Source organism: Stenella coeruleoalba (genome assembly GCF_951394435.1).
Source record: "Stenella coeruleoalba genome assembly, chromosome: 12".
Taxonomy (NCBI): Eukaryota; Metazoa; Chordata; class Mammalia; order Artiodactyla; family Delphinidae; genus Stenella; species Stenella coeruleoalba.
Window position 1 is genome coordinate 42,523,333 of NC_137158.1, and position 17,700 is coordinate 42,541,032.

A 17,700-nucleotide genomic window follows, 5' to 3' on the forward strand; every position below is an offset into this window, starting at 1 on the left:
TCTCTGGACGACGCTCCACGGTCGGTAGTCCAGTTGAAGTTGATAGTGATCAAATCGAGGCATTGAGAACAATCAAAGTTATACCATGTGGGAGATAGCCGACATACTCACAATATCCAAATCAAGTGTTGAAAATCATTTGCACCAGCTTGGTTATGGTAATCGCTTTGATATTTGGGTTCCACATAAGTTAAGTGAAGAAAACTTTCTTCACTGTATTTCTGCCTGCAATTCTCTACTTAAGCGCAATGAAAACGTTCTGTTTTTTAAAATAAATTGTGACAGGCGATGAAAAGTGGATACTGTACAGTAATGTGGAACGGAAGAGATTGTGGGGCAAGCGAAATGAACCACCACCAACCGCAACGAAGGCTGGTCTTCATTCATAGAAGGTGATGTTGTGTATATGGTGGGATTGGAAGGGAGTCCTCTATTATGAGTTCCTTCCAGAAAACCAAACGATTAATTCCAAGAAATACTGCTCCCAGTTAGACCAACTGAAGGCAGCACTCGACGAAAAGCGTCCGGAATTAGTCAACAGAAAATGCATAATCTTACATGAGGATAACGCAAGGCCGCATGTTTCTTTGATGACCAGGCAAAAACTGTTACAGCTTGGCTGGGAAGTTCTGATTCATCCGCTGTATTCACCAGACATTGCACCTTCGGGTTTCGATTTATTTTGGTCTTTACAAAATCCTCTTAATGGAAAAAATTTTATTTCCCTGTAAGACTGTGAAAGGCACCTGGAACAGTTCTTTGCTCAAAAAGAAAAAGTTTTGGAAGATGGAATTATGAAGTTGCCTGAAAAATGACAGAAGGCAGTGGAACAAAACGGTGAATACATTGTTCTTTAAAGTTCTTGGTGAAAATGAAAAATGTGTCTTTTATTTTTACTTAAAAACTGAAGGAACTTTTTGGTCAACCTAGTACTACATCTCCCTTATCCATTCATCTGTCAATGGACATTTAGGTTGTTTCCATGTCTTGGCTATTGCATTTCACTAATTTTTAATTATGGGGATACACATGAAATAAAGATTTGAAATAAGGTATGTGGACCAAAGCAGTGTTTCTAACCCCCTTTGTTCCCAAACATAAAAGTCCCATAGCTGTTGAAAATTTTGATACACACCTCCAAGGGTAGTTTAACTTTTGAGTGAGATTCCCTAATACCCGGAAGATAAAGCCATGTTTCTGTATTTTTCCACCAGCTAAGATTTTGTCCCTTTACTTTTAGTGGTATTATGGAAATAATTAAGATTTTTTTTTTTTGGCCGCACCACGTGGTATGTGGAATCTTAGTTCCCCCACCAGGGATTGAACCCAGGCCCCTGTGGTGAAAGTGCCGAGTCCTAACCACTGGATGGCCAGGGAATCCCCTAGGATTCTTTATTTGTTTTTTTGAAGACAAAAGTATAATACTGAATACAATTTTTAAAACTAAGTGTGGCGCTTCCCTGGTGGCGCAGTGGTTGAGAGTCCGCCTGCTGATGCAGGGCGCACGGGTTCGTGCCCCGGTCTGGGAAGATCCCACATGCTGCGGAGCGGCTGGGCCCGTGAGCCATGGCTGCTGAGCCTGCGCGTCTGGAGCCTGTGCTCCGCAACGGGAGAGGCTACAACAGTGAGAGGTCCGTGTACCGCAAAAAAAAAACCCCAAAAACTAAGTGTGCCTCTCTGATATGCTCCTCTTAGTGAGGGGCAACTGTGCTGCCTTCCTCCTCCAGTCCCCCAACTTGAGAATCAGTGACTGGAGTTTTGAATTCCGTTCAAGGTATGCGTTTCTATCATTAGATAGTTAAATCTAAATGAAAGGTCAGTGGTTAAATTAACGTATAAAACTCAGGGAAAGGTGCATTGGTCTGTGGTTCAGCTTTACCCTTTTTTTTGCTAAAGAGTAAATTGCATCAACAGTGTTCTGCATGTGTTCAGAAAGTCAAAATTTATTTAGTCTTGTGACCAACTTAGACTGGATCCAAAAAGCAATTCTGAGATACGTTTCATTAGAGTAGAAAACCACTACTCATTAAACAGAGGTACTTATTGACTTTTTCTGTGTAGGTACTAATGCCAAGTGGGGTGGGTTGGTCTGGTGACTGGTTTTAATAGTGAAAACCTTTTCATCTTGCTTAATTATCCTTTTTATTAGTTTTGACTTCACGTTCCAATTTCAAATGTCAGCATCTCAAAGGATTCACATTTGTCAATGGTTGTTTAAACAACGGCATTCCACAAAGTTAATTGATGTTTTAGCACAGATGGGGGCAGAAAGTTGCAGTTGTTTTCCTGCAGTAATGTAACACTTGAACTTTGGCAGCAGTACCCCCAACTCCAAAGTTACCTCCCAGTGCCAGGTTTTTGGGCTTCTTAGTCTCTGTTGGTTTATCTGTAGCTTCTAGTTTTTCTATGTTGAACAAGCGTTGCTTTTATAATAGTAAAAATAATTAACCATTAGCATTAGATGTATTAACTTTAATGACTGTAATAGTAAATTTGGCCTAAGATGAAGCGGTTTTGTGGGAATAAATGATAGATGTATGGAGTTTTCATTGTAGTTGTTAGGTTTTGTCTCTTCTCAGAGAAAAATGTTAATTATGGAATAGGCTGGAACTGGTAAAGGGAACTGATTTTAGTTTTATAATAACAATCTTTCGTTAATTGTATATAAACAGATTAGGAGGAGAGGCTTTTTTTTTTTTTTTTTTTTGGCTGTGTCGCACAGCTTGTGGGATCCTAGTTCCCCGACCAGGGATCGAACCCGTGGCTCCTACATTTGAAGTGTGGAGTCTTAACCACTGGACCACCAGGGAAGTCCCAGGGAACTGATTTTAAATCATGTTACATTATTTGGCCACATTTTGTTTTGGATCAAAATGGAGATATTTTATATCAGATGGACAGTCACTAAGAGCTAGATCATGCGATGCTAATCATACCTGATCCCCAGCCAGACACAGCACAGAAAATTATTATTGATATTTCTCTTTTGGGGGGCGGGTAGAGGGACTAGTGAAGGGGCAGAAGAGATAATAGATGAATATTTGTGTTTGTATGCATAATTTTAAATCCAGAGTGATAAATAATTACTAATCAAGAATCCTCTTGTTTGGTGGTTCTTTTGTGTTTCTGGTACACAGGCTACTTGTACGAGGGCAAAGGCAAATAGAGCATTCCCCACATTTTGCTGCTGGCCACCAGAAAAAAAAAAAATCTCAAAGCCGCATTGTGTTGCCACCAGAAAAAAAAAAATCTTTGCCTGGATAAAAATGGTTACATATTAAATGACTATTTAAACTAAAAGATTTAAAATAATGCTTTTAAATGACCTAAATTTTAGCTCAGTGTTCTTTATAAAAATATGAGAGTTTATCATTTCTTTCAATAAACTTGTGTCTGTAAAATGATGCTCAGTAGGACAGAAGACTGACCCTTTTCCAGAAATGTGAAATCTTGAATCTAAGCAAAAAGAAATTGTAATTAGTTCAGTTTTATTGGTTTGGAATTTGTAGTTATTTGGGAGGGATTTGGTTTGTGTTTTCACACACTCCTGCAGTTGTAGCATTATAAAGAGCCTTCCTGAAAGAATGCATGCCTTTCAGACACTTTTAAAAAAAAATAAATTTATTTATTTTATTTATTTATTTTTGTCTGCATTGGGTCTTTGTTGCTAAGCTTGGGCTTTCTCTAGTTGTGGCAAGCAGGGGCTACTCTTCGTTGCAGTGTGTAGGTTTCTCCTTGCAGTGGCTTCTCTTGTTGCAGAGCATGGGCTCTAGGTGCGCGGGCTTCAGCAGTTGTGGCACGAGGGCTCAGGAGTTGTGGCTTGTGGGCTCTAGAGCGCAGGCTCAGTAGTTGTGGCACACGGGCTTAGTTGCTCCACGGTGTGTGGGATCTTCCCGGACCAGGGCTTGAACCCATGTCCCCTGCATTGGCAGGCAGATTCTTAACTACTGCACCACCAGGGAAGTCCCTCAGACACTTTTTTCAACAAAGCTGAGGAATACCAAAGTTTAACTCTTTAAATTTACAATTGATGTCATTAGCACAGAGCCACAGTTCCTTATCTGAAACTCTTGGGGCCATATGTGTTTTGGGGTCGAATTTTTTTGATTTTAAAAAAGTAACCTGGTTCATACAGCTGTGTTTTTTACCCCCCGTCCCTCCCCACCCAGGGGAGTCTGAGGCAGCACCCTATAATCTAATACACTGATATTTCTGCAAAAAAATGTATGACTATTCAGAGTAATTGGGACAAATAGAGACCATAAGTACCTTCATGTCAGTTCAGATCATGTTTTACTTCCAAGTGATTATTGATGCCATCTTATAAAAAAAACTTTGGGTTTGGGATTCCAAAGTTGGAAATAAGGAATTGTAGATTTATATGTGAATATTTTGTTTTCTGTTTCTCAGTGAACAATATTTTTAAGGTACATTTTTCTTTATTAGGTAGCGTACCTGCTTCATGTTTTCAGTAAATGTGATATTCGGCTATCATACTGATCTACCCTAGATTACTCAGCCAGACCTCCTTTTGCAGGGTGTTTGAATCGCAGGCTGTGTTATGCAATGTAAATAACATATCTGTAGACATCTTTTTTTTCTTTTCTTTTTTTGCGGTACGCGGGCCTCTCACTGTTGTGGCCTTTCCCGTTGCGGAGCGCAGGCTCAGCGGCCATGGCTTACGGGCCCAGCCGCTCCGTGGCATGTGGGATCTTCCCGGACCGGGGCACGAACCCATGTCCCCTGTATCGGCAGGCGGACTCCCAACCACTGCGCCACCAGGGAAGCCCAGGACCCGGGTTCTTTAATACTCAACTATGCACTGGGCTCATTAAATGAATGACAAGGAATTTGGTTTGGCAAGAGCCCAGGAATTGTAGAGGAAAGTCCCAGAAGATAAGGCTGGGAAAGAATGGGGAATGGAAGGTTTGAGTGCCGAGTTAGGAAGTTTGCATGTGATTTAATAGGCAATGGGAAGATATCAAGGATGTTTGAAGTGTGCCTTAAAAAATTGTGACTGGGTTGCAGAGTTAAAGAAAGAGGAGGAACATCAATTACGGAGGTCTTGGCTGAGAGCCGGGGTAGATTTGAGGCCCAGCAGTGGAAGTGGGAAGGAAAGGGTAGATGTGAGACATTTCAAAGGACAGACTGAGGGAAGTCTGGCAAGTGATGCGTGTGGACAGTGACATGGAAACAGATGATGCTTATGCCTGGGGACAGCATCTAAATAATTTTTGAACTAGGAGCCCCACATTTTCGTTTTGTACTTGGCCCTGCAAATGATGTAGACAGTCCTGGATGGTGCCACTGACAGGACCAGGGGCATGTGGAGGAGGAGTTGACAGGGAAAGGCTGACTCAGATGTTAGACATATGAGTGTGAAATGCCAGCAGGACATCAGGGGATGATGTCAAGCAGATAACTGGACACGTAAACCTGGAGCCTCAGAGTGGAGCTGAGGCCGGAGGTAGAGCTTTGGAAAGAGCCCGTCTCTTTATGAGGAATGTGATGTTATCATAGAAACTGAGAAATTCTGTCTCAAGAAGCCCCAGGGGCTGCTCCTAGGTAGCTTAGTTGGTTTCCATTGAAATCATCTTATTTAAAAGTAACAACACTTCATCCTTAAAAAAAAATCTTTCCAGCATTTAGATTTCTCTAATTCAGATTTGCAACTTTCCAAAGGTCAGATTGTATTTTTTACTGTCATTGTCTTAAGTATTTCCAAAACTTAGTCCTAAGACTTGGTTTTTTTTTCCCCCTTTAGTTTTACGTGACCTCTGAGACTATCTGCATTTACGGTTTCTTGCATTCACCGTATAATTAATTAAACCAGTCTGTAAGTCTTATTTTCAAGATGTTCTAGACCAAGAGCCTGTGGGAGTGGCTTAGAATCGTTTCAATTAATTTATATATTTCTAATTTAAATGTAAAGTATTGATAGTGGTGGAAAACTTGTTCAACAGGAAGATGTTATCTTGTAGATCAGCCATCACAGAGTTTAGGAACTGAGTCAGCTACTCAGCTCCTCAGCTGTAGCAGTGCGACTCAAGTAAGATAAAAGAATGTCAAAGTGCTTTGGATGCACAACAGATATGTCAGACACTCTTGTTACTGAGTAGGTTGGCACAGTCCCTGTATGTGGGCGTGTGTGTTGACTCATGTGCTGTGCTGTAATCTCTCAGAACTCAGGTTCTGAATTGCTCTCTTGTGATTGAAGCCCAGCTGAAGGTGCTGGAAGTGCAGTGACCCTGGAGGAAGAGCCAGTAAAAGCAGGGGGTGGGTGAAAGGGAATTGATGATTGTGCAAGAAGAGGGTATCTGCCTTATTTTGTAAGCCAAGACACCCCTACCCCCTACCCTTCCTTCCAGTAACTGTTTCATCTTTTAGTACCTTTTGGCTTCATTTGCAAGGTCTGTATTAAAGTACATGTCAGGGTTTAAGGCAGTGTTTCAACCATGCTTGTCTACTGTTGTGCTTGTGGGGTACTGGCCTGATGACAAGTCAATTTGATATCCAGTGATCATGGGGAGGGGAGGCACAGGGAAGGCCAACTCAAGTATTTTTTCCTCAGAGTTTGAGAAACAGAAGCCATATAGTCTTTTAAATCCCATGCCAACACACCAGAGAGATGTGGTGCTAATACCAAAGGTCAGGAATCACAAAAGAGCAATGTATGTTTTTTGGTGTTGACTTGAAAATACACTGTTTTGTATAACTTAGTGTTCATTATGTGTATGCTATTATAATTAGTTGGTATACATGGTAGTATTTTTTTGTAGCTTTGATTAGGAAACAAATATTGAGACACTTAAAGCAAAAGGCAGACTATTATTATTTTTTGGAAAAAAATCAGATAAAAGTAATGCTTAATCCAATTAAACTGTCTCTTCCTCTAATTCATCATGATGACTTTGGGTGTCTGGTGGCAACTGAGAATGGGTTATGGAAAAATGTCAAGGCAATGTAATCCCTATTATTTATGGTCACTTAAGAGGATAAATTAATCACCAGCCACTAATCTTTGGATAATTACTCTGTTTAGCTGGAAATATCCTTAATTTCTGGAAAGCAAGTCAGTGAGTTAGTGGAACTGTCATAATTAATCAGCCTTTGTAAGACTAATTATAAGTGAATGGAAACTAGTTGCCTTCACCCTTTTCTCCCCTGCATTATAGCATGATCATTCTGTAACTCTGGAAACTGTATGTGGAACCACAGGGAACATACATTAATACACTATCTTGGGGTTTTTAATACACTATCTTGGGGTAAGCATTCATAGGTTTACCCCAGCTAAGGATTAACAGAACTGCCTTAACAGGTTAAGGCTTGCAACTTGTGTATGTATTTCTGGTTACTAGGGCTAGACAAGAATTTTTTTTTAAGGTTTTTTTTTGATGTGGATCATTTTTAAAGTCTTTATTGAATTTGTTACAGTATTGCTTCTGTTTTATGTTTTGGTTTTTTGGCCACGAGGCATGTGGGATCTTAGCTCCCCAACCAGGGATTGAACCTGCACCCCTTGCATTGGAAGGCAAAGTCTTAACCACTGGACCACCAGGGAAGTCAAATTGTTAGGATTAGGCAAATTGATAACATTATAAAATTGGTTTGAATATAGATTGTTTAGGAAGTGAGTCTTTTGCTGACAGCAGTTCCATTTATTTATGCCTTAAATATTTTGAAGGAGTCAACATAAACTACTGTATTTATTAGGTGCTAGCGGTGGGATGGGAATAAAGAAAAGTACACATTTCAATCCCAAGGGAATAAAATAAGGAGGAAGTCCTTGTCTCATGTTTTCCACATGGGTACAGTGTCTCAAAGACAGACCAGTGTTCACCTTTTGGAGTTTGAGGTCTTCATTTAAGAGGTTCCCAAAGAACCTTTTTGAGAGTCAATGAAATTGCTATGCAGGTGGAATCAGAGACATACTACTTATTTATCACAATCAGGATACTCCCATTTTGATAATAATAAAATTCACACACTTACACTGTAAATTGTTGCCTTGATAAGGTTTCTGGAAATAAAACAGAATTCTATGTATTGTTTCCAGTCAGTTAGAGAAGGATTTGTATTATTATGAGAAACACAATACTCTATATAGGACTGAATTACCATAGAACTAAAATATGAATTAGGACTATGGAAAACAAATGCAGACACAGAAATCTTTAGTAGAATGTATTTTATTTTTTATTTTTAAATATTTTTTATTTTTAAAATTTATTTATTTTTGGCTTCTTTGGGTCTTCGTTGCTGCTCACGGGTTTTCTCTGGTTGTGGCGAGCAGGGGCTACTCTTCATTGCGGTACGTGGGCTTCTCATTGCGGTGGCTTCCCTTGTTGCGGAACACGGGCTCTAGGTGTGCAGGCTTCAGTAGTTGTGGCATGCGGGCTCAGTAGTTGTGGCTCGTGGGCTCTAGAACACAGGCTCAGTAGTTGTGGCACATGAGCTTAGTTATTCCACGGCATGTGGGATCTTCCCGGACCAGAGCTCGAACCTGTGTCCCCTGCATTGGCAGGCACATTCTTGAGCACTGTGCCACCAGGGAAGTCCCTAGGATGCATTTTAGAAGACTCACTTTAACTTTTGGAAGTCAGCTTTATTGAGGGATAATTTACATATGATAAAATTCACCATTTTAAGTCTACAATTTGATGAGTTTTGCCAAATGTATAAGGTAATGTAATCACCACTGCAGTCATGATGCAGGGCCTTCCATCACCCCAGGATGTTGCTGCATGCCCCTTTGCAGCCAGTCTATCCCTGGAACCTCTGCCGCTGACAACTATTGATCTGCTTTCTGTCACTATAGTTTTGCTTTTTCTAAAATTTTCTATAAATGGAATCCCACAGTATGTTTTCTTTTGTGTCTAGCTTTCACTCAGCATGATGCTTTTGAGACTCTACCATGTCGTTGCATATGCAGTTGGCCCTCCATATCCATGGTTTCGCTATCCTGGGTTCAACCAACCACAGATAGAAAATACAAAGAAAAAAAATTCCAGAAAGCTCCAAAAAGCGGAACTGTAATTTGCCACATGCTGGCAACTTTACATAGTATTTACATTAGGTATTATAAGTAACCTGTTACTGAACCAAATTGGGTCTGCCGGAGGCAGGTGGTAAAGCCAATCTACTGACACCGGGTTGTGGTGAAGGAGAGCACAGCGTTTATTGCAGAGACTCAAGCAAGGAGTCTAGGACAGCTTGTGTCAAAATGCCTGAACTCCCCATGGGTTTCAGCGAAACATTTTTAAAAGCCAGGTGTGGGAGGGGAGTCCCAGGGTGTGTGATCAGCTCATGCACAACTCTCTGATTGGTTGATGGTGAGGTAACAGGGCAGGGTCACAGGGGTTAACATTATCAATCCTCAGGTGCCATTAGGTCTGGGGGCTACATGCTCATGGTCAAGTAGTTAATTTCTTCCATTTGGTGGTGGCTTTAGCATCTGTAAAATAACTCAGGAAATGTGCGTCAGACACTATTATCTGCACTTCAGAGAGGAGCTAAAGCAGAGGATATGGGGGAGGGGTCTGTCCCGGGAAGGCCCCAGAGGGTCCTGCTGGGTTACAACCTAGAGATGGTTTAAAGTATGTATACAAGAGGATGTGAATAGGTTATATGCAAATACTTCGTCACTTTATATAAGGGACTTGAGCATCTGCAGACTTTGGTATCTGCTGGGTTGCTGGAACCAACTCCTCTTAGATACTGAGGGACAACTGTACTAGCAGTTCAGTCCTTTTTATTGCTGAGTAGTATTCCGTTGCATGCCTGTACTACAATTTTTTTTTTTTTTTTTTTTTTTGTGGTACGCGGGCCTCTCACTGTTGTGGCCTCTCCCGTTGCAGAGCACAGGCTCCAGACACGCAGGCTCAGCGGCCATGGCTCACGGGCCCAGCTGCTCCGCGGCATGTGGGATCTTCCCGGACCGGGGCCCGAACCCGTGTCCCCTGCATCGGCAGGCGGACTCTCAAACACTGAGCCAACAGGGAAGCCCCGTACTACAATTTTTTATCCATTCACATGTTGATGGACATTTGGGTTGTTTCCAGTTTTTGCCTGCTATGAATAGTGCTGCTATGAGCATTTGCGTGCAAGTCTTTGTGTGGACATATGTTTTTGTCTCTCGTGAACCTTATTTTAATTTTCATTTTATTCTATAAGCTTACCTGTATTTTTAAATTTAACAAGAGGATAATACTATGTATTTTTGTGTGTGTATGTGTGTGTGTGTGTGTGTGACTGAATGAGGAGGTGAAATAGTATGCAAGGACTCTGGAAAGGCAGGTTTTTCACTTGGGTGATTTTAGGTGATTGGTGGTACTGCCAATCAAGAGAGTCAAATATGGCTGAGATTTTCTATTTAAAAAAAAAACTGAAGAGGGTCCATTGAAATGAGTCATTGGGAAATCACTGATGTCTTCAGCTAGCGTACACTCATTGGCCTGGGTGTGCAGGGAGTGGAGCAGTGACTGGGAGGTAGGGATGGTGGTGCAAGCTTAGAAGTGAGAAAGGGGAGAAATAGGGTGGTAGCTAGAAGATGATTAGGGTCAGGGGTGGGGGGAATAACAATTTTTTTTAAACATGGGAGTAGCTTGAGGAGAAGGAGCCTGTACAGAGGGAGAAGGTCAAGTTACCAAGTGGCTAGTTGATGGAATAAGATTCATGAGCAGGTCACAGATGCGGGAATTCAGAGCACAGCTGCTGCTGCTGGTGAGGGGTGGGGGGCAGTGCATTTGCCAGAGATGCCACCTATTCAGGACCTGGAGAGGGGAAAGTAAGAACGGAAACAAATGGAGGGGTAGGGTTGGTGAGGATCAGGAAACTGAGGGGGCCTTTGCTTCCTCTGAGAAGGAGGGTATGTGTTAAGCATAACATGGGACTTAACAGCAGATTTGAGAGAGTGGCAAAGGTTTGGGAGCTGATTACTGCTAAGGAAAAGGATTGAGAAGAGTTCTGAGAACTGAACCGAGATTGGAAATATTGGAAATTGTGAATTTGTAGTGAAACCCGTTTCTAAGGTTGTGGCTTTTTTTTTTTTTTTCTTTTTTTCCTTCTCAGCTGTGCTCTACTGTGTGAGCAGAGAAGGTGAACTGAACAATTCAGTAAAGTTAGAAGAGAATTGAAGCAAAGTAGTTTCACATTTTCTGTCTGCTTTCAGCTGTGTGCTGTATGGCTTTCTCTTCTCTCCACCTTTTATGCACCATTCTGAGATGCGGAAGTACTCACGTGCTATAAGTCTTTGGTGAAGTTGATTCAACATTTAACAATCTAATACAATTTTTAAATGCTGTTTTCTTATTGTAGTAAAATATATATAACAGAATCTATCATTTTAACCATTTTTAAGTGTACACTTCAGTGGCATTAAGTACATTCACAGTGTTGTGCATCCATCACCACTATACCAGAACTTAAATTTGAAGCATGACTGTCATCTCTTTTCCTCCCTTTGTATCACTCCTGATTTATAACTTTAACATAGTTCTTTACTGGGTAGACTATTTGTATTTTTGAAATTGAGGTAGTGATAACAGTATGTACTGAGCTTAACTTTGGCGGATGCTGTGCAAGGCACAAATTGTGGCATTAGCTTTCTCTCTGTTTGGTTGTAATTGTGTGTTAATGTCTGTCTTCCTTACTAAATGTAGAAGGCCCATGAGAGCGGGGGCTATCTATGTCTGCCTTGTTTACAATTATATCTCTACTGTCCAGCACAGTGCTTGGCCCATAGTGGGCATTCAGTGAAGTTTTTGAACAACTGAAAGTCCTTCACTGAGAGGATTTATTTGTTTAATAAGTTCTTTCTGAATGCTTCGTATGAAGTAGGCAAAACTTGTATTCACACGTTAATACAGATTATACGGCATGGCACTTTCCAATGTCTAGTTAATGAGTAAAAATCAAAAAGGGTTTATATTTGCAGGTTCACCATGGAAGGTATTAGAGCAGACTGTGCATTAAACAAATGGCTGTACAGAATTGACAGCAATAATCCCAAAGCTTGAAGGCTGTGGGTTAATTAGGATAACTTGACAGAAAGTGAGTCAATCAAACTTGACAGTTGAAAGAATGTTCCAATAATTTATGTTCAAATACACATCAAATATGTCAACAAGTAACAGGAACTTAAGTTGCAGAATGCTCCAAAACACCAGAACACCTGCAGAGTTTATGGCTTACAGAATGTTTTGGAGAAAGAAAATCAGTAAAATGGTTGGGGACTGTTTAGTTCTATTACCTTATACTAAATAAAATACACTAGAGTTTAAAATATTATCTTTCTTACAGGTAAAAAGATATAGTTTATTAATAAATTAATTGAGGAATTCTGTTTTTCTTTAAAGGTACATTTATTAATGAATTCAGTAATACTTTTATTTTTTAAGAAATATGCATAAATATGGGTGTTTCTGTTAGCTGCTATTAGATAAACTAGTGTCATAAGCTTGTGGTTAAATGGAGATAAAGGGGCAAAATACAATCTAAGTGTTAATTCTTACAGGGACGTATTATATTGCTACTTATCACAGTACGCCTCTGATTCTGGAAGGTAAGGACTCTGTATGTGTGTTTGGCCACTGAGGCTTTTTTTAGAAATAAAATCTGTCTCCACCAAGGTATTTTTGTATCATATGGAAAGAGAAATGAAAAAGCTATTAGGAACTCTGGTCCTATTATTTTCTTACCTTTTAAAACTCCGAATAAGCTAAAACTGGAGTTTGGCTTCAGGAACCAGTAATGGAAATTTTCTTATGTCTCATCAGCAAAATCTAGTACTGAGTGATCATTATGGCTTTTCACTGAATGATTGTGCGTGTGTGTCTGTGTGTAGGAGAGCAGACAGACAGACAGTGGACACAGGTCTTCGAGTAGACTTCCTCGAGTAAACATAAACGAGCAGGGGAGGGGAGTGGAGAGAGGAGGTGGGATGGAGGGGCAGGGAGGAGCAGAAGCAGAGGAAGCAGACTGACACTGCAGTCCCTGTTGCGTAAATGCCGCTTGTTTGTCATCTCTCCGTCCCTGGGGCCTGCCCTGTCCTGATGCTGGTTTTGGGCCCCCTTGGAGTCAGTGAGCAGAGTTGGCTGGGTAAAGGCGGGTGGGGCCTGGGGTCTTAGTGCCTGCTTGGTTGACATGAGCAGACTGCATCTCCAGCTGGGTTCTGGAGTAGCAACAGCACAGATTTCCAGGGAACAGTTCCTCCTGTCATCGTTTTGTTTTTTGTTTTTTTTTTGAGAGAGAAAAAGCATTTTTGTACTTTTAATTGAGCAGCAAGGGAAATAAACAGGTGAGAAGGTGGGCAGAGAAATATGGTGTAATCTTAGTTCTCAAACTACAAAGTACTTTAGTGAAAGAAAGGGACCTAGATTTTATTAGCAACTGACTTTTAAATTTATTCATTAGCAAGAGCTAATTTATTCATTAATTAGCTGTAAAACTGACTTTTAAATTTATTCATTAGTAATAGGAATCCTAGCCCTTGTGATAGATTATAGCTTATTGTTCTCAGTAATTAAGCTCTGGTAATTGGTCCTCTAAAAATGCCAAATTCCAACTTAAAATTTCAAATAAGCATAAATAAAAAATGTCCATATTTGCAGTATCTACACTTTTTTTTTTTTTTTTTTTTTGCGGTACGCGGGCCTCTCACTGTTGTGGCCTCTCCTGTTGTGGAGCACAGGCTCTGGACGCGCAGGCTCAGCGGCCATGGCTCACGGGCCTAGCCGCTCCGTGGCATGTGGGATCTTCCCAGACCGGGGCACGAACCCGTGTCCCCTGCATCGGCAGGCAGACTCTCAACCACTGCGCCACCAGGGAAGCCCAAGTATCTACACTTTTTTTTGCCCAAGTTCCAGGATAGTCCCAGGATTGAAGTGAGGTGATAAAATTTTAATTAAGATGTTAAATCTGATAACCTACAAGGCAAAAATGAACACATTGTGGAATCGGTTCCTCTATCATAAGGGAAGATGTGCTTTTCTCACTGCAGCTTCATCCAGGTCCTTAAAAGTTCTTAAGAATTCCTCCAGCAGCGAGTGGCCCGGGGAGCCGGGCAAGGGCAGCTCGCTGGTCTCGGATGAGGGCAGCCTGAGCAGTGGTACCCAGAGCAGCAGCTGCCCCCTGGCCGGGAGCAGACAGGACGCCCAGAAACACCCCCACGAGGGCCTGGCCGACTTCTCCGACAGTCTCATCAAGGAGAGCGACATTCTGAGCGACGACGAGGAGGACTACTACCAGACTGGGAAGCAGGGCAGCCCTACCACAGACATGGAGATCCAGTTCCAGAGACTGAGGATCTCGGAGGACCCGGACGCTCGGCCAGCTCAGCAGCCGCCCGGCGAGGACGGGCAGCCCAAGCTGGTCCGGGGGCACTTCTGCGCCATCAAACGCAAAGCCAACAGCACCAAGACGGACAGGGGAACTCTGCTGAAGGCGCAGATGCGTCACCAGACCCTGGACAGTCAATCGGAAAATGCCAACCTTGATTTCAGCTCCGTTCTCGAGCGAGAATTCAGCGTCCAGAGCTTAACGTCGGCTGTCAACGGGGAGTGTTTTTATGAAACAGAGAGCCATGGAAAGGCATAATACAGGTCTAATTCAGATATGGATTAAGTTGCTGATTTCACTTTTAAATTTGTTTGATGATATTTATTCTCTTTACCAAGCTTAAAAGGGGAAATAAGTCACACCTGGGGAACACACATATGAGAAGTTCAACACTGTGAAAATCAACATCCAGTTGGCTGCCAGACCCTGAAGTAGCAGCTACAGTCTGTAACTCTCCTTGTCATCCCCTTTTTTCTGATTTTTGCTTGAGTTCTTCTCTGAAATTGTAAGCAAAGTGGTGTGGGTCTTCATCACACATTTTTCAGTATGCGTCACAGAGGCTCTTAAAATGTAAGACAGAGAGCTGGTGGGTCGAAGGGTAGGGTCCACATCTGCCAAGCGGAACAGTTTCCCAGTGCTTTCTAATCGCCGGGCTTCAGGGAATAACATTCCAGGCCCTCGATGGCAGTATTTCCTTTGGAACTGAAAGGCATTCTGAACGACTCTCTCCACCAGCCTGAATGGCTGCTCTATCCTGGGCCGGGTCAGGGGGGTGAAATGCACCACCCCCGAGTCCACCTCTGGTTTGGGGATGAAAGCCTGACCTGGAACTGTCAAGATGTGCTGAACGTCGCAGAAGTACTGGGCCATGATGGAGAGGCGGCTACGCTGCTTGCTTCCCGTACTGGCTGTAAGTCTCTCTGCCACTTCCTTTTGAAAAGTCATCTGGGTTCTGCCATAAGCAAAAGGTCCATTTCTATGAGAAACATTTTCAAGCCATGTGATAATCAGTGGAGTTGATACACTAAAAGGCAGATTTCCAATAATATGTACATTTGGAAGATCATCCTCCCACTGTCTTTTGAGATTTTCTGGAAAAGCCCTTTCTATCTTAAATGTCAAGACATCTCCATGGACAATTCTCAGTTTTCCAGGTGCTGCATCAGAAAGCATCTGTAATCCAGGAATAAATCGACTATCCTTTTCAACCACCAGAAGTTCAGCAACACCGGCATTGAGAATGGATCTTGTGATTCCCCCAGGCCCAGGGCCCACTTCATAAACATAAGCATTTGTCAGACTGCCAGCTTTCCTTACAATTTTATCTGTCAGCCTCAAGTCCAAGAGAAAATTCTGGGATAGCTGCTTCACAGCTTGCAGTCTAAACAACTTAATGATTTCTCGAATTGTGGGTAATGGTGGGAGATGGAAGGTGCCGAGCGTCCTGGAGGCGTCCATGAGCCCCGGCCTGGCTGCACAGGTCTCACACATGTCCTTCCCCGCGGTTCCTTCCTCCTGTCATCATTTTTATTCCTGAATTATCGTGTTTAGTTATGCAGTTGTCTGCTGTCCCCAGCTACTTACGTATCAAGGAAGCGTCTTCTGTTTATCTTCTTTCCTTCCCTTTTTTCTTATTTCCATCTCGTTAACTCCTTTTCTTTGTTTTAGCCAAGCACACACATTTGAGCAATAATGGTTGCCATTTTCACTAGCTAGCATAGGACTTGCTCCTTACCTAGAGGACTCCTAATCTTGTGGTGTGTAGTGGTGAGTTAAGAACATTTAAAGATGCCACATACATGTAACAGTATTGGTAAATCTCATAGTATTGGTTGAAAATATGAAGTTGTAGAATGTTTAACATGATACCATTTACATTTCATTAAAAAAAAAACTAAGGAAAAAATACTACCACATTTCATAGAATCTAAAACACTGTTGCTGAGATGCACCCCCATTTTATGTACACTGACGAAGGGGAAAACTTGCAGATTAAATTGTGATGTAGTGCCTTATTGTGGATTGTAAGGTGCATCCCAGTTTTAGAGATATAATATGAAAAGGCATGCGTTTTAGAATTGAATAAGGTAAATATATTTTATTGAAACATACTTATGTAATAAAAATATAAAAACACTCATTGAAATGATATATAGCCAATTCAGGATGTGATTTATCTCTATGAAGCGAGGGAGGGAAACAGATAATGGGGGCACACGAGGGGCTTCAACTCTCTATATTTTTAATTTTTTTTAATTTTTATTTATTTATTTTGGTACGCAGGCCCCTCAGTGTTGTGGCCTCTCCCATTGCGGAGCACAGGCTCCGGATGCGCAGGCTCAGCGGCCATGGCTCACGGGCCCAGCTGCTCTGCGGCATGTGGGATCTTCCCGGACCGGGGCACGAACCCGTGTCCCTTGCATTGGCAGGCGGACTCTCAACCACTGCGCCACTGGGGAAGCCCTATATTTTTAAATCTAAAGCAAATATTGCAAAACGTTAGATAAAGTTGGTTGGGGACTTCCCTGGTCACGCAGTGGTTAAGACTCTGCGCTCCCAGTGGAGGGGCCCCGGGTTCGATCCCTGGTCAGGGAACTAGATCCCACATGCATGCCGCAACTAAGAGTTTGCATGCCGCAACTAAGAGTTCATGTGCCAAAACTAAGGAGCCTGCCTGCCGCAACTAAGACCCAGCACAACCAAATAAAAATAAATAAATATTAAAAAAAGATAAAGCTGGTTGGTGAGTTCCTATAATTTTATGTATGCTGTAAATATTTCCTAATGAAAAGTATATATTTAGAAGCTACATAAAAAGCAAGTTGCAAAAGCCTATATATATAGTGGATCTTGTTTTACTTTCTAGTACAGTATTGTTGGCCTTCCATGTCTATGGTTCTGTATCTGCGAATTCAACCAACTGTGGATCGAAAATATTCCGGGGAAAAAAAATTCCAGGAAGTTCCAAAATGCAAAACTTGAATTTGCCACATGCCTGGCAACTATTTACATAGTATTTACATAGTATTTACAACTATTTACATAGCATTTACATTGTATTAGATATTATAAGTAATCTAGAGATGATTTAAAGTATATAGGAGGATGTACACCATTTTATATAAGGGACTTAAGCATCCCTGGAATTTGGTATCCAAGAGGGGTCCTGGAACCAATCCCCTGCAGGTACTGAGGGACGACTGCATTTGATTTTGTGTTCTTTCAGACTTTTTCCTATATCTATCATACCACAGCAGTGGGGTTTGTTGTTGTTGTTGGAAGGCCGAGGGCTTTCTACATCTCCGTTTTTGTGTATGAATTAAAAGATAATACTGAAGCCCATGCGCCCTAGAGCCTGTG

General features: G+C 41.7%; 2 protein-coding genes across 2 annotated transcripts in view; one reads left to right on the top strand and one right to left on the bottom strand.

Moving 5' to 3' along the window:
• The window catches only part of SLC16A10 (solute carrier family 16 member 10), a 135,921-nt gene that overhangs the window by 10,632 nt on the left and 107,589 nt on the right, over positions 1–17,700 (top strand).
• LOC307195586 (mitochondrial dimethyladenosine transferase 1-like) lies at positions 14,771–17,030 on the bottom strand. The gene has a single exon (XM_079939778.1). The coding sequence runs from the start codon at positions 15,829–15,831 to the stop codon at positions 14,779–14,781; it is 1,053 nt and encodes a 350-aa protein (XP_079795904.1). The 5' UTR covers positions 15,832–17,030; the 3' UTR covers positions 14,771–14,778.

Coding starts and splice junctions, on each gene's coding strand:
- LOC307195586 (XM_079939778.1), bottom strand. CDS start 15,831: ATGTGTGAGACCTGTGCAGCCAGGCCGGGGCTCATGGACGCCTCCAGG.